Source organism: Hemiscyllium ocellatum, chromosome 3 (genome assembly GCF_020745735.1).
Source record: "Hemiscyllium ocellatum isolate sHemOce1 chromosome 3, sHemOce1.pat.X.cur, whole genome shotgun sequence".
Taxonomy (NCBI): Eukaryota; Metazoa; Chordata; class Chondrichthyes; order Orectolobiformes; family Hemiscylliidae; genus Hemiscyllium; species Hemiscyllium ocellatum.
Window position 1 is genome coordinate 71,290,900 of NC_083403.1, and position 23,588 is coordinate 71,314,487.

Here is a 23,588-nt window from a genome sequence, read left to right on the forward strand (position 1 = left end):
CTAATTGCCTCTTGAATGGCTTGATTAAATCTGCCTCCACAATTATTGATCAAACAGCAATAATGTAAACATTCAAATGTAGGATAATTTTATAAATTCCTATGAGATTTATTGAATATTATAGTAATAGTTCTCTCTGATAAAACCTCCACACCAGATTACTCAGCTGACAAACACAAGGCAGCCAAGGCTATAATTTTGGTCAAGGACATGTCTTTCGCACAAGCACTGAAAGAAGCAACCTCTAGTCCGAATAAGGGTGTGAGAGGTGACCTCATGATCCATTCATAAACCAACAACCTGAAGATGAATCAAGGCTATACTACAAGAATTATCCATAGAATGAATAATGGACTATTAATGGAACGGATTACCTTGAATATCTATCCCTTGACAATGGATATTTGAATAAATAATTTGCATAAACCTGTCAGAATAAGACGTGCATAAACACGGACTCTCAACGGATGCTTTGAATGGAAGAAGGCTTCCGAAGGTGGACCATGCTGGCACCAGCCTAATATTTTGGGGAATTCATACATTTTTGACAGAGGGGAGCATTTAAAGGCTACCCATCATGTCTTCGAACAAATGTTTTGGCTAAGTCAAGATGGCTGGAAAAAAAAATAGAATAAATTACCACCACCAGCCCTCCCTTGGGAGAAGATAAAGAACTACCTGACAGCTTGACTGATCCAAGGAAATTGCGAACAAAGAGAGGTGACTGTTGTTAGCAATAGGCAAGAAATACAGTCACTTTCATTTTCAGTCTTTTCCTTATTTCTGGTCTGGCATCAGTAAAGTTTTCTGAGTAATCAGCAATGGAAATCAATATCTTCTGCTTCTACCATTTGTTTGTCCACTCTGGGACCAATAAACTGTCCTTGCCCATCAGTGGTCATATGTATTTTTTCCTATTTATTTAGATTATGCATCATTTTTAAATAGGTGCTCTAAATAAATTATCTTAAAATACCTTTCAGTTCTTGTGGGAAATCTGTGCCTTCCAAATATTCAATCTTCCATGAAGATATTTGGTTTTATAATGCCAATTATAAAACAAATATTATTAGAATTGAAATCACACATTTCTTCATTCTTAACAATTTTTGAAAATAAACATGCGAGTTTTTTCCCGACACCTTATTGAAATTTCCCCAGAATACTTCAATTGGTACAAATTTATTTAAAAATTAAGATTCTTGCATTAATTAAAGGAATGAAACCACACTCAGGTTTTCGAAGAGGATTACAAATTCGATCTCTTGTTCAAAATCACGTGTTACAAAAGAATTCTATAACTATTTTCAGCTTTTTGAAAACAAAATGGAGATCACTGTGCAATAGTGTTTTCATATTTATCTGTAATGAACAAAGGTCTTTATCACGTTTCTAGTTTCTATTTTCCAACTGATTACGTTGCTCAGCACTTGTTTATGCAAATATTCTTTTGCAATAACATTGCATAAAAATGAGAGAAATTCTTCAACATTCTTGACATTTCTCACAACCCTAGAAAACATGTAATACAATGTTAAAAAAACAAACCTGTCAAAAGAAAAAACCCATAACTTCCAGAAGTGTTTTGGCTATGGACAGAGTGGAATGAAGATTTACCAAATAATTACCAAGGTTGACAAGTTTCATGAAGGAAGAGAGACTGGATTGGTTAAATCTCTCTTCACTGGACCATAGAAACATATAAAATTCTCACAGGACTAGGCAGGGAAAAATGTAGGAGGGATGCGCCCAATGACTAGAAAGTTCAAAATGACGAATCATAGTCTAAGCAAAGGGGTAACCATTTAGGACCGAGATGGGAAAAATTTCTTCATTCAAAATGGTGAGCCTGTGGAATTCTCTGCCACAGAAAGCAGTTAAATCTAAAATATTGAATGTTTTCTTAGAGTTAAAGGGATCAAAGAGTAAGTGAGAAAGCAGGAGCAGGGTATTGAGCCATAAGCATACTGAATGGCGGAGCAGATACAAAGGGCCGCATGTCTCCATCTGCTTCTAAATTTCTATCTAAATCCAACAATTTAATCCTCAAAAATGGTTGTCACATCTTTATAGTTTAATGAATAGGTACACCTCACAAAATGTAATCTCTAAACTGTCACATTAACCTTGGTATTTTAAACTAATGTTATACAATATCCCATACTTTGCTGATATGTCCTCTTAAAATGGTTGAAAATTGACAGGCCCCATTTCTCAGAGGCAATAGAATCCCTACAGTGTTGAAAAGGCCCTAGAGCCCAACAAGTCCACACCAACACTCCGAAAAGTAATCCACCCAACCCCATTTCCCTTTCTTATATTTACCCCGGACTAATGCACCTAACCTACACATCCCTGAACATTAAGGGCAATTTAGCACAGCCAATTCACCTAACCCGCACATCTTTTGGATTCTGGAAGGAAATCAGATCACTCAGAAGAAACCCACGCAGACACGGGGAGAATGTGCAAACTCCACACAGACAGTCCCCTGAGGCTGGAATTGAACCCAGGTCCGTGGCACTGTGAGACAGCAGTGCTAACCACTGAGCGACCGTGCCAGCTCTTACTTATACAAATACACAGAAGTAGCATTTGGCATATCCAAGAATGAGGTGTTAAATCTATTGATGGCATAACAGAAAACTGATGAAGGGCTTATGCCCGAAACGTCGAATTTCCTATTCCTTGGATGCTGCCTGACCTGCTGTGCTTTAACCAGCAACGCATTTTCAACCTTAACAGAAAACTGATGTCAACCAGATTGCATGATTTCTGCATCCTCAAATGATTCAGTACATTCATTCTGGAACCAAAGTCTTTAATAGAGAGTATATGCATGATCTTGAGGAAAGAGATGTTTCAAACCAGGTTTCCTCTCATTATACTTTTGTCACTTCTGCACAGCTGCATTGATATGGTCAGCTTCTAATTGTGTTGTGGCTTGTCGGATAAGGTGCTGCCACATGCTGCAGTTGTGGCAAGTTCCTCTCAAGTCTAAATTCCAATGAAATGTACAGATTGTCCGCAAAGTACTTCCTCCTCCTTCTTGAAACCAGTACCACTTTCAAATTGTAAACCAAATCTGTTTTGGAAACTAGTAACTGGCATGTGAATATGATATCATACTAGCAAAGTTGATTTACATGATCACTGCTGAGATGCTTGAGGAACATAATATATGCATTCTACACAGAGTAAGCAGCAACTGAGAGACCAGCTTAAGCAATTGTATCACAATCGATCAGATCAAAGCTGTCACTACACTTGTATGTAGTGCGAGTAATTAGACAGATAACATCAAGAGAAGACTCCATGAACATCCCGATCTTCAAATGATGGCTGGGTCCAGAATATGCTAGAAATACTCAGAAGGCTAGCAGCATCAGGTCCTCACCAACCTTCAGTCAATTTGATTCACCCCTTCAAGTATTAAGAAACTGAGAGCAGTTGATACATCAAAGACTGTGTGGGCCTGACAATATCCTGACACTTTCACTCCAGATCTAATCTTGAATCTTAAGGTGTTCCAGTCAGCTACAGTTATTAGATTCACACAGCTTAGAAATTGACCCTTTCAACCAGTCCATCGATCATAAACTAGGCCCACCTTCCTGGTCTTGACCCATATCCCTCCAAACCTTTCTTATTCATGTACTTATCTAAACACCTTTTAAACATTGTAACTATACCTGCATCCACTACTTCCTCTGGAAGTTAATTCTACACATGAACTATTCTCTGTGGAAAAGTTGCCCCTCTCAGTTTTGAAATTCCTCATCCTAGGGAAAAAAAAACACCTGCCATTCACCTTATCCAGACTGCTCATGATTTTATAAACCACTAAGGTCATCCCTCAACCTCCTATGCCCCAATGAATGCCCCAGCATATCCAGCCTCTCCTTGTAACTCAAACTCTCCATTCCTAGCAATATCCTGGTAAATCTCTTCTGAATCCTCTCCAGCTTATTAATATTTTCCCTATAACAGATGCAGCTGCTAACGGAATGGTGCAAAGCCAACAACCGGTCTCTGAACGTGGCCAAGACGAAAGAGATGGTTTTGATTTCAGGAGGGCATGCAGCAACCACTCTCCACTGAACATTGAGGGCTCCCCTGTGGAGATATCGAACAGCACCAAATCTCTTGGTGTACACCAGGCAGAGAATCTCACCTGGACCCCCAATGCCAGCTCCATAGCCCAGCAGCAAGTTCTCTTTGTGCTCGTGTGGGTTTCCTCTGGGTGCTCCAGTTTTCTCCAACAGTCCAAAGATAAGCACGTTAGGTGCAGTGGCCATGCTAAGTTGTCCAGTAGTGTCCAGGGATGTGCAGGCTAGTTGGGCCAGCTATGGTAAATGTGGGATTATGGGAATTGGGTGAGAGAGGGGGTGGTAGGTCTGATTGGAATGCGCTTCGGAGGGCTGGCGCAGACACAATGGGCCGAATTACCTCTTTCTGCACTGCAGGGATTCTATGATATGCCCATTCTAAGATTAATAGAAAAACCTCATCCAATTTCTCCACTTTCTGAATAATTCACTATTTAAAACATGTGTTTTCTTACTTTCACTTTCTTTTTCATTTCTATTTATTGATATTATTTCTTGCATCCTTCTTGTCCTGAGTATCATGATACTTGTAGTCTTCCATTAGGTTCTATGCTCAATTTTGAGTGCAATAGTAATTGGAATGCAAGAAGAGAACGTTTATGGAGATAAATTTTGATTTCAGTTATCATCATCAACTGGAAGTTCTTAGAAGAACACTCACTTTAAGCCTCCCTTAGAGCATTCCTTTAACATAATCCAACATAATTGAAAACCTTTCTTTTTATTTGTTGCATTAAAAAAATGCTTCTGCTCATTGCATAAATTCAAGAAACAAAGATGAACTAAACAACAACACCATTCAAAAATAGAACATTTTATACTTCAGATGTTCAGTAATTCTGGAACACTTACCAAAGACTTGTATTTATTTTCAAGGAGTCTTAGAACCACCGTTCTGCTGTAGTAACCATGCTATGAAAAAGAAACAAATCGCATGAATCTCCTTAAAGATCTTTTAGCTGATCTCAAATTACTTAGAGATGAGAAATATGCTTTGTTGTGAATTATTTTATGTAAATACAGTATTAGGGTATTAGGATAAGCAGTAACGAAAAGTAACTTTTTATGTCAAAGAACAAGGAATTATACAGTTGACTTCCACTACCCCAAGCAAAATTCTGAGCCCATTATGTTTTAATAACTGGACTTTGACACTGGCTATGATTTCGCCTAATATTCATATGATATACTACAGTACATTCCCAGCTCTACCTATACATGCATACTATTACATAAGCTGCACATGCAATTTGGAAGATGCAAGGTGAATCATGAGGGTGGACTTACAATCTGACATGGATTAAATATGGATATTAGAAACATAGAATCTAGGAACTATAACAGGCAGCTTGAACCTTTGAACCTGCTCCACCATTCAACATGATCAGTGGATGCTCTATCTCAATACCATATTCCTGCTTTCTCCCCATAACCCTTGATGCCTTTAATATCTAAACATTTATCAAATTCTTTCTTGAATATACTCAATGACTTGGCTTTCACAACCTTCTGCGGTCGAGAATTCCATTTGATCACCACTCTTTGAATGAAGAAGGTTGCCCCTCACCTCAGTCCTACATAGCCTACCTCATATCTTGAGACTTTGACCCCAAGTTCTAGACTCCCCAAACAGGGAAAACATTCTTCCTGGATCTAGTCTGTCCTATTGTACACATTTGCCATATATCACTATATAAATAACACTTTGCCTTTTTGTTTTTCACACCAAAGTGTATAACTTCAAATTTATCCACCATGCCTTGCATTTACCAAGTATTTGCTCCTAATGAAGGGCTCCGGACCGAAACATTGATTTTCCTACTCCTCGGATGCGGCCTGGCCTACTGTGCTTTTCCAGCAGTACACTTTCGACTCTGATCTCCAGCATCCGCAGACCTCACTTTCTCCTTTACCAAGTATTGCCAATTCAATGTGAGTAAAATCACCTTGAATCCTCCTCGCAACTCTCAAATCACACCCAGTGAATAGTCAGCAAACACAGAAACGTTGCATTTTGTTCCCTCATCCAGGTCATTTACATATGACATGATTGGCAGGGACCCTATTAATCACTATTGGCAATCATATCATACTATCATCAACAATGCCTTCAGTTCTGCTACTGGGTCAGGGGATGTTTGAAAAAGCAAATGGATGGGATGCTTGGATTTTCATGTGCTCCTTCTCCTGTTTGCTTGGCCTCCAACTTGATTTGTCAAAGTTGCTAATTTCATTTGACACCTTTGCCGGTGCTTCACCTCCAGTTTGAGCAGTCTTGGGCAAAAGACTCCTATGAATCAGTGGACATATTGCATTGTTTTCTGGCAGGCTTTAAGAATATCCTTTTAGGGTTTTCTCTGATCCCCTAATAACCAATTGCCATGACAAAGCTTGAAGCAGAAAGCTCGTTTTGGAAGTCCTGCCTCAGGCATGTAGATGATGTGATCTTCCCTAGACAGCTAAATGGCCATAACTAGTTTCAATGCTCAGACATTGGCCAGAGAGAGGACACTAATATTGGAGCCTTTAATATTCCCATTGGATTGACACCAACATCTGAATACCCCATTTCATTTAAAATGGCAATGAACAGGGCCTTTGCAACCAGCAACTGAAGAACATCAGGACTCCCTTTTCAGGCCATTTTGCAGCTGAAATTTTCAGTGACTTTATATGACTTATGTGCAATCACTATAAAATGTGTAATTTTCTAACTACATGCAAGTGTCACAACAAAACGTAAAATTTTAACCTGCACTTGACAAAGTCCTTCCAATGTGCATCAGAGATGAGCAATACATGAGCTCCATGCTAGGTAGACACAGGTACGAGGAGATCTGATCAGTTCTGATGGTGAGTCACTGGAGTCAAATGTCAACTCTGCTTTCTTCCCACAGATACTGCCACCTGCTGAATTTCTTCAGCACTTTCTATTTTTGTTTCAGAGTTATTAGGCGAAATGAATTAAGAAATGGGTTTTGACAAATATCATAAAAGGTGCTTAAAATAGAAGATGCTGTTGTCAATAGAACAAATTCTAAAGATTAGAACCTATCCGACTGAAGGATCTGCCTTCAACGACAGGAGAGAATGGCAAAAAAAAAGTACTGAAAGTAGTGTAGAAACGCATTTGGGAAATATTATAGGGCTGAGGAGTAGAATATGTAAAGACATGAGATAGAGTCAGTGACAGAATTATTATGGTACAGAAGGAGGCAATTCAGTCCATCACATCCGCAATGGATATCTAAATGAGCATTATATTCTAGTGCTATTCCCCTGCCTTGACAGATAACCCAGAATATATTTCTTTCAAACAATCATCTAACATTCTTCAATGCATCTCAGCTGAATCAGGATGCACTAAGCCTCCAGGCAGTATGTTCTAAACTCAAATGACTGGATGTAAATGTTTGTTCTCACATTGCATATTTTACAAATTGCCTTATATCTATCCTTTCTAGTTTTTCCCTATTTACGACCTTACTCCCTCATGATTTTGAAAACTCCTTTACCATTCTCCTCTCCACTGAGAAGTCTGAGCTTCTCCAATCGATCATCATTACTCAGTCTCAATCCTAGAACCATTCTCATAAAACCTCTTCTGAACTCTCTCCAATGTGTTCACCCCCTTCTTAAACTATAGCACTGACAACCTCATACAATATTCCAGCTGGGGACTAACTACTATTTTATACAAGTTCAGCATAATCTCCTTGTTCTTGTATACTCTACAACACAATAATAATGTCACACAATTTATTACCTGTTCACCATACCGGTCTTGCCACTCTAAATGACTTGAGCATATACACAAGAAATTTTCTCCGCACCTGTATACCTTCTACGGTAGCACCCTTCACTAACCTGTATCTTGATGTTCTATTAAAATGCATTACCTCACACATCGCATTGAAATTCATCTTCTGTCTATCTGCAGCCCACAACAAATGTTGTAGTTTTACAATGGTTTTTAATGCATCTAAATTTTATATCATTTGCAAAACTGGACACTTCCCTTGCACAACTAAAATTTAGATAATTAAAATATCAGGAAAAGCAAGAGTCTTGAAATGAACCCTTGAGGACTCCATTTCAAACTTTGCTCCAGTCTGACCAATATCCATTAATTATTACTTTCTCTCTTATTCCTCAGGCAATTCCGTATCCACATTGCTACTGTCGCTTTTATTCAATTTGCATTGGACAGCAATAAGCTAATTAAGGTAAGAGTGAATAAGAATTGGGGTAACACAGAACACAATTCAGATGAAATGGAATTTATAGAGGAAGGCAGGAATTTAGCAAGGAAAGTATTGAAATAATTAAATATTAATTTGACAGAAGAACACATTAGGATTTCAGCACAAGTGATTACCAGAATAACACTTTCAACAAAAAGTCTAAATAATTTTGATCAATGTTTCCTTCAGCAAGAGAGTACATCAGTACAGAGGAATTGATCATCTCATATTTCTGAGTCAAGATGCTTAAAGTATGCTTTTAAAAATCTATGAAGTTCCTCATAAAATCAACCAAATAACCTGAATAAAAGACTTAGTTGTCCCAATATTGGAATACTTTTTTTAAACCAAAACAACTCTTAAGAATTTTCAAAGGCAATTTAAAATTAAGACTTGCACCAAATAAAAACAAGACAGTGTTCTGAGTCTATATTTAGATTCTTGCATCATAAATTATTTTCCAGGAAAAGATTTGAATTGACCTGCAAGCTCAATAATCTAACCACAGGAACATCCTAAGCTTCTTTAACAAATTACTTACTGTATTAATTAACAGTTAGCTAGTCGCAATATTCTTCAAATTGTTTTGTTTAAAACATTGTCTTTCACTTAATTTACTGAATGTTTGTGCTGATACTACTTCTCAAGTGGAATTAACTGAATTCTACATTTGAAAGCAGTCAGGTTGCAAGAAAGCACAAAGGAGTGAGTGAGAAAACAGATATTGGCTGAGAACTTCAGTTAGACATTGAAATAAAATTCAAACAACTGCTAGTCATGTGAAAATCTGAACCCTTTTCGATAGATTTTATAACAACACAATGCTATAAAGCATTGTTCAGGACTTGCACAAGTTTCTGGATATCAAAGTGTCCCGGGAAGCCTGTTCTTCATTTGAATTGCTGTTATGTTCCATTTGTAAATGAATTTTAGCTATGCTTCAGTTTTGAGCCCATAATTTCTATCTCCCTCTCTCACCCTCTTCATGCAGCAATACAGCCTTTGAACTTTTTCCATTTGATACCTTGTCACAACCAACAGATCTTGATCTCTATATCTTTTTACTCTTGTTCTATTTCTTCAGGCTTGAATTTTTCATTAAATGAAGATGAAAATAACCTGAGACTTTATGAATATCATCTGATGAGAATATTTGCCTAAACATCTCCAGCAGCCCCAGTTCTTTTCTGGTTCTCCTTAAAACTTCTTTGGCAAAGTTAATTTATCTTTCTTTGGTTTATGTTAGGTTTGATTCTTTTTGCCTCTGTAATACTATTGAGAACATATTTTCAGATTTTTGCTAATGTTAGCTCTGTTCAGATTAATAGCAGGACTGGCTTGATTCACGATCCAATTCAGGTAGTTTTAGAATCTGCCTCTTTGACCTGCCACTGAGAATGGAAGATGAAAAATGATGATTGACAGAAACCGACAAGAAGCATGGCTTAGGAGAAAACTTCAGCAGACAATGACAAAAGACATACCTTTGGTCAGAGCATAAGCGATGAAATTAAGAAATAAACTACAGAGTAGTGTGAAAGAAAAATCAAGAATAAGACTCGTATACAATTTAAAACATTTTGTCACAGCATAGTTGCAACCATCATAAAGTAAACAGAAATAAATAATATCTGGGATTAAAATGGGTCAGAGTTCTTAAAGTGCATCCAGAGCTGGCCTACAGTCCTTATAGTGAAGCAGGAAACAAAAGTGACTCGAATTTTGGACAGCACTTAGACAACAATAACCAATACTGGATTAAAATTTACATTGAAAACTGGCATCCCAAGATTGAAAGACTAAATTTCATGACTCTATTCGCTTGGTCAAAGGTCAATCATACAGTGGAATTAATTATTACTGCTGTTTTAAGATTCCTTGCATTACATTTCTTTTATATTAATTATTTTTACCATCCACTTATTGAACCAGGAGGCTTTAGTATCCAACAATGCCAGAAAATAGACAGGTTTCAGTACACGGTGCGAGGATTCAGCTCTGAAACTCTGTTCATGAGTTACTGACAGCAATGATAGAGTGCTCTCCACTATCTCCTCCATAAACCTTGAGAAAATTGAAAATCAGAAATTTACAACTGTTATTAATGTTATAGCAAAATCTTAGCTGTGAATCACATAGCTATGCAACAGAGAAGTATTCATGCTACTTTTTAAGGTGACAAGTGAAGCGATATATTTGATTTTTTCAGAATAAACTTCAGAAGTAGCGTATTTCAAGATTTCTTATTTGTCATAAATTTTGTAATGTGAATTTTTCAGATGTAAGTATCCTGCTAACCAACATGACAAACAATAAAAAGTAAATAATTAAGACTTCAGTTACAATGTAAAACAAGTCTACTATTTCCAATTCATAAAATGTCAAGATAGAAAAACATACTTCTCTGGATGGCGTATCCAAAAGGATGGAACTTCCTTCTGAAACTCATTAAGAAGGCGAAACTGTAAACAATGTTCAAGTTTTAAATTTTAAATAAGATTTACAAAAGATTGACTACAAATAAAAAGCTAGAAATATTACAAATTTATTAACAATCATTAAATTCACCTTTTTAAGTAACCGCACAACATCTGGGTTTGTTATATCCATGCCAGCAGAAAGAGTGGGAACTGAACTTTGCTGTGATGTAAAGCAAGACTCCAAATGCTTAGCTACAAGAAAATAAATGCATGTTAGAAGAACAACATTTCATTAGGATGGAGCAGATTGCCAAGTTTAAAATGTACAAGAGAATACATTTTGTCACAAATTTCAGACTTCAGCTAAATTAGGAATGTTTAACTAAAAGACAAAGTTCGGCAAGACTAAGAGGAATCACTGAAGCAGAAAATGAGGGGTTTATTAGGTAGTGAAATTTCACATCACAGAATGGATATCTCAGAGGAAGAGACCATTCAGACACTGTGTTCCTCCCCTGTTCTCCTACATAGTTCTCCTTTTTGATGATTACAACATTCCCACTAAAATGCCTTGATTGAACCTCCCCCATCACATCTCAGGCAATGTATCCCAGATCCCAGCCACTCACTGCAGGAAAGAAGCTTTCCTTGGTGTCTCTGCTGCTTCTTTTGTTAATCACCATAAGCCTGTATCCTCTTTTCATCAGCCCTTATAGTTCTTCCCTATCAACACTTTCCAGACCCCACATGATTTTGTGCACCTCTAACAAATCTCTCAATCTGGATTATGGTGAAAAAGAGGGAAAATTCAATTCTACAAGACAAAGGCTTGTTGGGCTGAATGACCTTTTAATATAGTTGAAATGTCTGTACATGTTGGTGGGATTGAAAGTTTAAGTTAGTCAATGGAGTATCAATCATGTGAGCTGCTCTGTCTCGGAATGCTCTAGTCAAGTGCAGAATATTCCATCACACTCCTGACTTGTGCCTTGTGGTGGGTGGACAGATTTCGGAGATTCAGGTGGTAGTTATTTCCTCAGAAATTCAAGCTTGTGACGACAGGAACAAATCATGGGTGCTTCAACCTGGGCACAAAATATGAGGGAGGGCACAGGGGGAGTAGCTGGGACAGAAAAACTCACAAGAGGTGTGCAAGACCGAGGCCATACAAAAGAAAGAGAACATGTGTAAGGGAGCACACGAAAAGATGCACAAGAGATTAGGTTAGATTCCCTACAGTGTGGAAACAGGCCCTACGGCCCAACCAGTCCACACTGGCCCTCCAAAGAGTAACCCACCCAGACCCATTTCCCTCTGACTTATGCACCTATCGCTACGGGCAATTTAGCACGGCCAATTCACCTCACCTGCACATCTTTGGACTGTGGGAGGAAACCGGAGCACCTGAAGGAAACCCACGCAGACATGGAGAGAATGTGCAAACTCCACACAAACAGTCGCCCAAAGTTGGAATCGAACTTGGGACCCTGGTACTGTGAGGCAACAGTGCTAACCACTGAGCCATCATGCGCATGAGAGCATGCATGAGCAAGAGAGCACGTGAGTGTGTCAGTAGCATGTGCAGAAATAGGATATATATTTATAATAAACTAACAAAATGATCTTAATCTATGGACTCCAACTGAGACAACATTTCATCTTTGATATTTGTGTTACATCTTTCTAAATAGCCAGAAAAGAACATCAATCACTTGAGAAGGTCAGGAGCTTTATTTTATTCATTTCAATGATTTTTCTGGGATGTGGGCATTTTTGGATGGCCAGCATTTATTACCCATCCCTACTTGCCCTTGAGAAGGTGCTGCCTTCTTGAACTGTTGCAGTCTAACCATAACAGTTCAAGCAAGTTGACCCACAATGCTATTTGGGAGAGAATTCCAGGATTTTGACAAAGCGATAGTGAAGCAATGGCCAGATATTTCCAAGTCAAGATGGTGTGTGGCTTGGAGGGAAACTCAGGTGGTGACGTTCCCATAAATCTGCTACTCTTGTCCTTCCAGATGGAAGTGGTCTTGAGCTTGGAAGGTACTGCCTGAGGATGTTTGGTGAATTTCTGCAGTACATCTTGTAGATTAGTACACACTGCTGCGATTATGCATCTGTGGTCAAGGGAGTGGATTCTGTGTCAAACAAGCAGGCTGCTTTGCCCTGGATGGTGTCAAGCTTCTTGACTGTTGTTGAGACTGCACTCATCCAGGCAAGTGGGAAGTACTCCATCACACTCCCGATTTGTGCCTTGTAGATGGTGGACAGGCTCTTAGAAGTCAGGTGGTTAGTTATTCACCACAGTATTTCTAGCCTCTGATCTGCTTTTGCAGCCACTGCGTTTGTGCGGTGAGTCCAGTTAAGTTTCTGATCAGTGATAACTTCCAGCATGTTATGATGTGGAGGAGCCAGTGGACAAAGTTTAAAATCACAACACCAGATTATAGTCTAATAGATTTCTTTGGAAGCACTAGCTTCCGGAGTGCTGCTCCTTCATCAGGTAGTTGTGAAGGAGAACCATAAGACACAGAATTTATAGCAAAGGATTACAGTGTCATGCAACTAAAATGATTTCATTTCAGTTGCATGACATTGTCATCCTTTGCTATAAATTATGTATCTTATGACCTTGCTTCACAACTACTTGATGAAGGAGCAGTGCTCTGGAAGTTAGTGCTTCCAAATAAACCTTCCGGACTATAAGATGGTGTTGTGAGAGTTTTAACTTTGTCCCAGGACGCTGATTGTGGGGAATTCAGTGATGGCAACACCATTGAATGTCAAGGACCGGTGTTTAGATTATCCCTTGTTAGTGATGTTCATAGCCAGGCATTTGTGTGGCACAAATGTTATTTGTCGCTTGTCAGCCCAAGCCTGGATATTGTCTCAATCTGGATTAAAAATAATGAATGAATATACAGACAGATGTCAATATGTACAAGTCGTTTGTAATGGCTACAAAAAATTTCAAAAAAAGGATACTGAAAAATGAAAGGAAACCTGTTAGTCCACAACACCATTATTTACATTTAGAATAATGTGCGATGTAAAATGTCAAAATGGAATTTAGTAAGTTACTTTCAATAAACTTGGATATATATACACAAGTGTAAGGAATGAAAATACAAGAAATATTTTAATTGTCCAGTAAAGATACTCCAAGGCTCAAAATTGTGGAAAATAGGTGTAGGCTATTTCACCCTTCAAGCCTACTCCACCCTTCATTATGACCATGGCCGATTCAGTAACCTATTCCCACATTAGTCCCGTAGTGTCCTTTAGCACAAGCCAGATAGCCAACTCCACCTTGAAATCATACAATGCTTTCAGCCTTGACTGCTCTCTAATTGACAAAAAATTCCATAAGTTCACCACTCTGGGTGAAGAAATTTCTCCTTATCCCAATCCTAAATGGTTTACTCCATATCCTTAGGTTGTGACCCATTGTTCTGGACTCTAACACAGGGAACACCCCTCTTGCATCATCTCTATGTAGCACTGTTAGGATTTTATTAGTTCCTATGAGAACCCTCCCCCAACTATCCTTATGAACTCCAGCAAATAAAGTCCTAACCAATATAATCTCTCCACATGACAATCCTCCCATCCCAAGAATCAGTCTGGTAAACTTTTACTGCACTCCCTCTATAGCAAGAATATCTTCCTCAGGTAAGAAAGGAAAAAAAAGCATACATGTTTCAAGTATGTTCTCACCAAGGCAACAAATGAAATAGAATGGGAATAGTAGTAGAAAAAATGTTAGAGTCTTTTATAATAATCCTTATAAGACCATAAAACCATAAGAAATAGAATCAGGAGTAGGCTGTTTGCCTCGTTAAGTCTGTACCACCTTTCTATAGGATAAACTGATCTGACATTCCTCATAATCACTCTCCTGCAATTTCCCCATAACCGTTGATTCACCAACTAAAAAAAAGACTATATCTCAGCCTTAAATACACATAAATACTCTTTTCCCCACAGGTCTTTGTAGCAAAGAGTTTCAAACACACTCAACCTTCTGAGAGAAGAAATTCCTCCTTATCTCAGTCTTAACTCCCTTTATTCTGAGACAATGCCCTCTGGTCCTAGACTCTCCCATGAGGGGGATCATCCTCTCAGCATTTACCCTGTCAAGTCCTTTAAGAATCCTGCACATTTCAATCAGATCACCTCATTATTCTAAACTCTAGTGAGCAGAGCCTCAACTTGTTGAGCATTTGCTCATAAGACAATCCCTCCATACCAGAATCATCCTAGTGAACCTTTTCTGAGCTGCCTAGATCTTTCCTTAAATAACAGGACAAAAACTGATCACAGTACTCCAGATGTGGTCTCAACAGCACTTTGTACCATTCCAGTAAGAGTTCCCTACTTTTATACTTTAACCCCTTTGAAGTAAGAGCCAACATTCCATTAATCTGTCTGATTACCAGCTCTAACTGTGTGCAAGCTTTCGGTGTTTTGTGTTCAAGTACTTCCAAGTCACTTTGTGTTGCAGCTTTCTGCAGATTTTCTCCATTTGATATTCTGCTCTTTTGTTAATCCCTTCCAAAATGAACAATTTCACATCCAATCCTGAAGGTTTCCAAACAAAATTACCTCATATTTGAAGGTGCTAGTGAGGAAAAAAATTGCATTTTCACTGCTTGTGAGAAATTTTCAAAAATGAGCTGCTACTTTTTAAAATGTAAAAGAAATTACAGTTCAAAAATTAATAGTTGGCTTTAAATGCTGCAGACAGCCTAAGAATGTGATAAGACCCCATGGAAGGGAAAGTTCCTTCTCCCTTCAATAAGTATTAATTGCGTAAAAAGTTTCCAAACAGTTTTTGACAGTTTTGCATTTGTTTGCTGACTGAATATGATCTTGTCAACAAAACTCTGAACTAAATTATTTCCATTTTGAATCAAATAGTGAATGAGACAAATAGCCAGATATTTTTTCATGGCACTGCTCAAGGAAGAAAAAATTAGCTACAACTTCACCGTCACAGAATCGTTTAATTCCACCTGAGCAAACAGGCAGGACTTCAGTTCAAAGCAGCATTAAAAGGCCGATGCCTCTGAAAAATACAGCAGTCACTCAGATCTCAATTATCTCCTCAAAGATGCCTGTTGATGTTACTATTGAACAAGTCAAATCACAGGATGAAATCTAGCTTGACAGATCACAATCCGTTCCTTGTCAGTAATTCAACATGGCAGTCTTTCACACCAGATTTCAGACTTGGGTTTATAGCAATAAAACAACATTTTATTGATAAAACAAACCAGCTATACACATACAATGCAGTTTAAAAGATTTCAAGTACTCAGTAAAGCAAAATCCCCCTACTAAAATCCAGAGAAACTTTCTTCTTCTTTCAACCTTGTCAGTTGACTTAACTGTTACTTTTCAGTTTCATTCAAATAAGTGGCAAAGCCTCTTTTAGACTAAAAAAAAAGAAGAGTTCTTACACTGACATAATGCAAATTTCTAACTAAACAATCCTGGGCTGGAAGTTTTCACAAACTGAAACCTTACACTCAGCAAACTTATTCCCTTAATGGTCTGAACAAATATCTTCTTCTAGGAGAAAGTTTTTGTGCATCCAACTTCAATCAGGCCTCTTTTGAAATTAATTCAAAACTATTAACTCAGTTTTTTTGTAAAAAATAGACATCCTAGCTTCGGTTAGGCTAATGTTTCTCTTTTGTCATAAACTTCGTAATACAAATCAATCGCCCATTAACATTACAGGAGGCCTTCAGTTATCTGTTCTTTTAACACATACTAGATTAAAATCACGGTTCTGAAAATATCAACCAAGATAATTATTAAACTTATTCTTATTATTAAACATAAAAAAGACTACCTTCATCTGCCACTAGTTTAACATCCAAACTCTCTAAAAAATAAGACAAAAAAAGCTATGTACACCTTTTATCGCACTATAGATTGTAATTTAAGCTTTCAGCAATTTGACCCTAAAACAACCAATGGGTTGCCAATGGAGATCAACTGGAACTTACAAACTTATATACTTGAAAAGTTCTACTTGTCATATTTTTTCATATTTATGTCAAATGTCATCACCGTTCCAGCTATCTGCTTTTCACCTTCCTATCAATTCCATATTAATGTGATCTTCAGCAATTGCTCATTGTCTACTAGATTAGATTACTTACAGTGTGGAAACAGGCCCTTCAGCCCAACAAGTCCACACCAACCCATTTCCCTACATTTACCCCTTCACCTAACACTGCGAGCAACTTAGCCTGGCCAATTCACCGAAACCTGCACATTTTTGATTCTCTGGCTTTTTCTCCTGAGTGTCAGGAATCATCATATGAACAGTATACTCATTTGGTGCTTTCACCAAACTGAGAACAGCTAACATATCTTAAAAAGCTGAGAACACTTTGAAAACTTCAAAAGATTAAGTCACAAAACTAATAACAGTTAATCGATGCTAGCAAAGCAAGCTAATGGAAATATCAAAACCTGTAAATAACTCAAATGTTATAACTCAAAAGCATGTTAAAGTCAGAGAACGCATACAGATCATAAAATGCAAAGAGAGCTAGATAAAGTACTGTAAATTCAAAATAGTTTTTTTCTCCATAAAAGAGCACTGAGGAATAAACAAGAGTCTGGTCATCTTTTATGCATTTACCCTCACTCAAAGGTTTGAGACTAAATACTAGAGTCATACTATCGAGTAAATGGACAAATATCGTAGAAACATTTTTGTTTGTACTAGTTGCAAATGAACAAAATGGAGAGTCATAATAAGTGGCTGCAAAACAGTAAGTCGATTCTTTTCCCTTCAAGTAAAACCATGAAGACAACTTTAACAGTACGAAGCAGAAATTTTCAAAAGTTGATTGGAAGAGGCTGTTTCTAGGTAAAGGGATGTTTAGAAAGTGGAAAACCCTCAAATGAAATGTGTGTTCAGAGACAGTATGTTCTTGTTAGTACAAAGGGAAAGGCTGGTAGGTGTAAAGAATGTTGGTGAATAGAGGAATTGAGGCTCTGGTCAAGAAAAAAGAGGCGGCATATATCATGTATAGACAACTGGGATTGAGTGAATCCCTAGAGGTGTATAAGGTCAGGAGGAGTATACTTAAGAAGGAAATCAGCAGGGCAAAAAAGGGACATGAGATAGCTTTGGCAAATCAGGTTAAGGAGAATCCAAAGATATTCTACAAATACATTAAGGGCAAAAAGTAACTGGGGAGAGAATAGGAGTTCTTAAACATCAGTGTGGCAGTCTGCGGAAACCACAGGAGATGGTTGAGATACAAAACAAATGTTTCCTGTCAGTATTTCTATGGAGAAGGACATGGAAACTCGGGAACTTGGGGAAATAAATAGTGATGTCTTGAAAAGTGCCCATTTTACAAAAGCGATGGCGCTGGATGTCTTAAAGCACAAAGATAGTTAAATTCCTAGGACCTGAATGTATCCAGAACTTTGTGGGAAAGTACGAAAGAGAGATTGCTGGGCCTCTTGCTGAGATAATTGTATTATCGACAGCTACAGGTAAGGTTCTACAAAACTGCTCTCAGTTGTAAGCATGACATTGGATCTTTTGCTGTAACTTCTGTGTCTTATGATCCTGCTCTACAGCTACCTGAAGGAGCAGCACTTTGAAAGGTAGTACTTCAAATAAACCTGTTGGTCTATAACCTGGTGTTATGTGAAGTTTTAAACTTTGTCCACCCCAGTACATCACTGGCACCTCCACATTTTGAAGATAGGAGACAGAGGACTGTGGTACAGTGTTGTTTTTCGGACTGGAGGCCTTTGACCAGAATTGTGGCATATGGATCAGTGTTTGTTCCACTGCTTTTCATCATATATATAAAAAATGATTTGACACCAAAATTTAGTGGTTTGGTGGACAGTGAGGTTTATCTCAGAGTACAATGGGACCTTGATCAAATGGGCAATGGGCTGAGGAATGGTAGATGGAGTTTAATTTAGATAAATGTGGGTGTTGCATTTTGCTAAGGACTTATACAGTTAATGGTAGGGCCCCAGGAATTGTTGTTAAACAAAGAGACCTAGTGGTGTAGGTATATAGTTCCTTGAAAGTGAAGTCACAGGTAGACAGGATAGTGAAGAAAGTGCTTGGCATATTTTAGTGGTCAGTGCAACATGGGACATCATGTTGCAGTTGTACAGGACATTGGCGAGGCTACTTTTAGAGTACTGTGTTCAATTCTGGTCTCGATGCTGTAGGAATGGATGCTGTTCAACGTAAAGGGTTCAGAAAAGACTTACAAGGATGGTGCCCGGATTGGAGGGTTTGAGCTGTAGGCAGAGTCTGAAGAGGCTGGGTTTTTTTACCCCCCCACCCCACAGGGTTGTAGGTTGAGGGATGTATTTACAGAGGCTTATAAAATCATGAGGGGCATGGATATGGTGAACAGCCAAGGTCTTTTTTCCAGGGAAAGGGAGCCCAGAACAAGAGGACATAGGTTTAAGGTGAAAGGGGAAAGACTTACAAAGGACCTAAGGGGTAACATTTTCACGCAGAGGATGATGTGTATGGAATGAGCTGCTAGAGGAAATGATGGAGGTGGGTACAACTGCAACATTTAAAAAGGCATTGGGATGGGTACATGAATAAAAAGGGTTTAGAGGGACATGGGCCAAATGCTGGCAGCTGGGACTAGCTCAAATTAGAATACCGGGTCGGCGTGGACAATTTGGACTGTCGAGTCATTTCCATGCTATAGAACTGGATGAAAAATATGTTGCTGGTAAAGCGCAGCAGGTCAGGCAGCATCCAAGGAGCAGGAGAATCGATGTTTCGGGCATATGTCCTTTTTCAGGAATGAGGAGGGTGTGCCAAGCAGGCTAAGATAAAAGGGAGGGAGGAGGGACTTGGAGGAGGGGCGTTGGGAATGCGATAGGTGGAAGGAGGTCAAGGTGAGGGTGATAGGTCGGAGTGGGGGTGGGGGTGGAGAGGTCGGGAAGAAGATTGCAGGTCAAGAAGTCGTGCTGAGTCTGAGGGCTGGGACTGAGAAAAGGTGGGGGGAGGGGAAAATGAGGAAGCTGGAGAAATCTGCATTCATCCCTTGTGGTTGGAGGGTTCCTAGGCGGAAGATGAGGCGCTCTTCCTCCAGGCGTTGTGTTGCCATGGTCTAGCGATGGAGGAGGCCAAGGACCTGCATGTCCTTGGCGGAGTGGGAGGGGGAGTTAAAGTGTTCACCACGGGGCGGTTGGGTTGATTGATGCGGGTTGATGGCATTTTAACAGGGGGCAGGGTGGGAGGAGGTGTAGTCTAGGTAGCTGTGGGAGTCGGTCGGATTATAGTAAATGTCCGTGTTGAGTCGGTCACCTGAGATAGAAATGGAGGGGTCTAGGAAGGGGAGGGAGGAGTCTGAGACGGTCCAGGTAAATTTGAGGTCGGGGTGAAAGGTGTTACTAAAGTGAATGAACTGATCAACCTCCTCGTTGGAGCATGAGTTAGCGCCGATACAGTCATTGATGTAGCGGAGGAAAAGGTGGGGGCTGGTGCCAGTGTAGCTGCGGAAGGCGGACTGTTCCACATATCCGACGAAGAGGCAGGCATAGCTGGGGCCCATGGCTACTCATTTGGTTTGGAGGAAGTGGGAGGATTGAAAAGAGAAGTTGTTCAGCGTGAGGACCAGTTCAGTGAAAGGGTACTGGTTGGTACGGCGGTAAAACGCCATCCCATATTCCCAATTCCTTCGCCTCCGCCGCATCTGCTCTCAGGAGGACCAATTCCAATACAGAACAACCCAGATGGCCTCCTTCTTCAAAGACCGCAATTTCCCCTCAGACGTGGTTGACGATGCTCTCCACCGCATCTCCTCCACTTCCCGTTCCTCCGCTCTTGAACCCACCCCTCCAATTGCCACCAGGACAGAACCTCACTGGTCCTCACCTACCACCCCACCAACCTCCACATACATCGTATCATCCTTCGTCATTTCCGCCACCTCCAAACAGACCCGACCCCACCAAGGATATATTTCCTTCCCCTCCCCATCAGCCTTCCGGAAAGACCACACCCTCGTCAGGTCCACACCCCCCACCAACCCAACCTCCACTCCCGGCACCTTCCCCTGCAACCGCAAGAAATGCAAAACATGCGCCCACACCTGCTCCCCACCCCCTGGCACTTTCCTCCAAGGCCCCAAGGGATCCTTCCATATCAGTCACAAATTCACCTGCACCTCCACACACATCATTTACTGCATCTGCTGCACCCGATGTGGCCTCCTCGACATTGGGGAATCAGGCTGCCTACTTGCAGAATGTTTCAGAGAACACCTCTGGGACACCCGCACCAACCAACCCAACCACCCCGTGGCTGAACACTTCAACTCCCCCTCCCACTCCGCCAAGGACATGCAGGTCCTTGGCCTCCTCCATCGCCAGACCATGGCAACACAACACCTGGAGGAAGAGCGCCTCATCTTCCGCCTAGGAACCCTCCTACCACAATGGATGAATGCTGATTTCTCCAGCTTCCTCATTTCCCCTCCCCCCACCTTATCTCAGTCCCAAACCTTGGACTCAGCATCGACTTCTTGACCTGCAATCTTCTTCCCGACCTCTCCGGCCTATCACCCTCACCTTAACCTCCTTCCACCTGTCATATTCCCAACGCCCCTAACCCAAGTCCCTCCTCACTACCTTTTATCTTAGCCTGCTTGGCACACTCTCCTCACTCCTGAAGAAGGGCTTATGCCCGAAACGTCGATTCTCCTGCTCCTTGGATGCTGCCTGACCTGCTGTGCTTTTCCAGCTCTGATCTCCAGCATCTGCAGTCCTCACTTTCTCCTATATAACTGGATGATCATACAACTGGAATGTTACTGAAATACCCTGCTCTAACTGAAAACAAATTATGTGACAGTTCTAAATCAAACACCCACTCAAATATGGCAAGTCATTACTGCCATCAAGGCAACTAAAATCTAATGTCACAATGTATAATTGCATCAATTTTTTCCTCATTAAAGCAGTAAGTGTATTATTTTATTACACTGTGATAGCTTCAATCTCATTTACCCATTTCTTTTTACATAAAGACTAGTGTCAAAAATACCAAAATATTTTTAAAATTACAAATATCTAAAATTAATTGGGCAAAATAAATCAAAATTGGAAAAAATCAAAGTGAAAAATATAAATACTTTAAGTTATTCATATCAAATGGGCAGTAAGTGATCCCATTTTTGTGTTAGAATTCTATTAGCCTCTTAACATTCAACTGGACCTCATTTTACCTCTACTCAACAGAATTCACTGTCATGGGTTTAGATATAATTAATACAGTTTTGTTTTTGGAAATACTGCCAACAAGACACATTCTTATCTACTGCTGCTTGTAGCAACTCTTGCCAGGATTCTATTGTCATGATAAGCCACATTTAACCTGTTGTGCATTATTCTCACACTTCCACTACAGCATCAGTCATCTTACTGCATCTAGGTCAACCCCTCTTTCTGCTGCTCTCTGTTTCCCATTTTAGCAGAGATATCTGAAGCTTCTCAGCTCTGATCAAATGGTTAAAAAGATTGACATTTTCTTTTCAGGATGTCGCCTTTGAATGCTTGTTGGTCTTGCAATTTCAAATACTATTTCATTTGCCATTAGATTTCACTGCTTCATATAACCCGAAAAGAACAGATTCAAATTTGAAAATGTACAAAAATTTTGAAAAGTTTAAAATGCAAGTGATTTTTAATCCATACCCAAACTTGTGTAGGTTTCTCTCGTAGCACTGAACGTTGAAGAAGAAAATGTTTTTGCATAGAATCGTAGGCTTCTATCCTAAATAAAATGAACATGGTGCGTCATTTTTAAAATCCTAAAGTTTACACCACTGTCATGTGTCCAGAAACCTTACTTATCATCAGTAATAACAAATAAAACATGAAAATTTACAGCATTGGACAATTTAATGCTGAGCTATTGAGAAATTCAGTACATGGTTCAATATGAGTGATTCGAGATGTGTATTTGTTTCTTGACAAATAGAAGGTACTTTGAACAGCAAGTTGCAATACAAAATCATTTCTCCAATAAGCAGTGAAACAAACTTTTGTCACCCTGGCGTAAATCTTTGGAAGGATACATTATGAATATAAGGAAGTGTAGCCAGGGATGTTCATTTCCTTCTGAAAATCAGGAGGGCTACATCCCTAATAGATTCCAAATCAACTTAGCACATGCATTACAGAGTTATAGGTCAACATACGCAAAGGTTTAACTCTGAAGTCTTAATATATTATTAAATCAAATAATTACTTATCAATACTTAGTAAATTGGAATTTAATTTTAATTACACTTAATATAGGGTCTGGATCTGAAAGAGCTGCAACAAGGTGTTTGCGGAGAGTAATCCAGCATTCACAGTTCAACACATCAGATGGAGGAGCACAGCAAAGAGACTGCAAAGCCTCCCGGCGAATCTTGAAAAAAGGAAATTTGATCAATTAATCAACTTTTAATAAGATAAAAATGTATTAGAAAATCTAACCATTAAAAACAAAAGTTAATCAATGTTTAAAATACTGTATATATCATTGTTTAAATTCTTAAGATCTCCTTGAATAGAAACAAAATCAGTTCTGAAGAAGTGTCACTAGTCCTCAAACATTAACTCTGCCTTCTCTCCACAGATGCTGCCAGACCTGCTGTGTATTTTTGAGAAATTTCAGTTTTTGTTTCTGAATTCAAGCAGGTATTTGGGTTTTTTCCTCCCTAGAATAGAGTTGCATAAGCTGAGATGAGCAACTAAAAGGCTGTGAAAATAGCCTAACAGATAATTCAGAT

General features: G+C 39.2%; 1 protein-coding gene across 3 annotated transcripts in view; it reads right to left on the reverse strand.

Annotated features, from left to right (window-relative positions):
- tbc1d32 (TBC1 domain family, member 32) overlaps positions 1–23,588 on the reverse strand; it is a 254,565-nt gene that overhangs the window by 165,106 nt on the left and 65,871 nt on the right. For all 3 annotated transcript variants that reach the window (XM_060850904.1, XM_060850896.1, XM_060850912.1), the window contains 6 exons: positions 23,099–23,224; positions 22,504–22,582; positions 10,922–11,025; positions 10,754–10,815; positions 10,267–10,417; positions 4,962–5,021 (listed from right to left, as the gene is read on the reverse strand). In XM_060850904.1, coding sequence (XP_060706887.1) covers positions 4,962–5,021; positions 10,267–10,417; positions 10,754–10,815; positions 10,922–11,025; positions 22,504–22,582; positions 23,099–23,224 — 582 coding nt within the window. The remainder of the gene's footprint in view (positions 1–4,961; positions 5,022–10,266; positions 10,418–10,753; positions 10,816–10,921; positions 11,026–22,503; positions 22,583–23,098; positions 23,225–23,588) is intronic.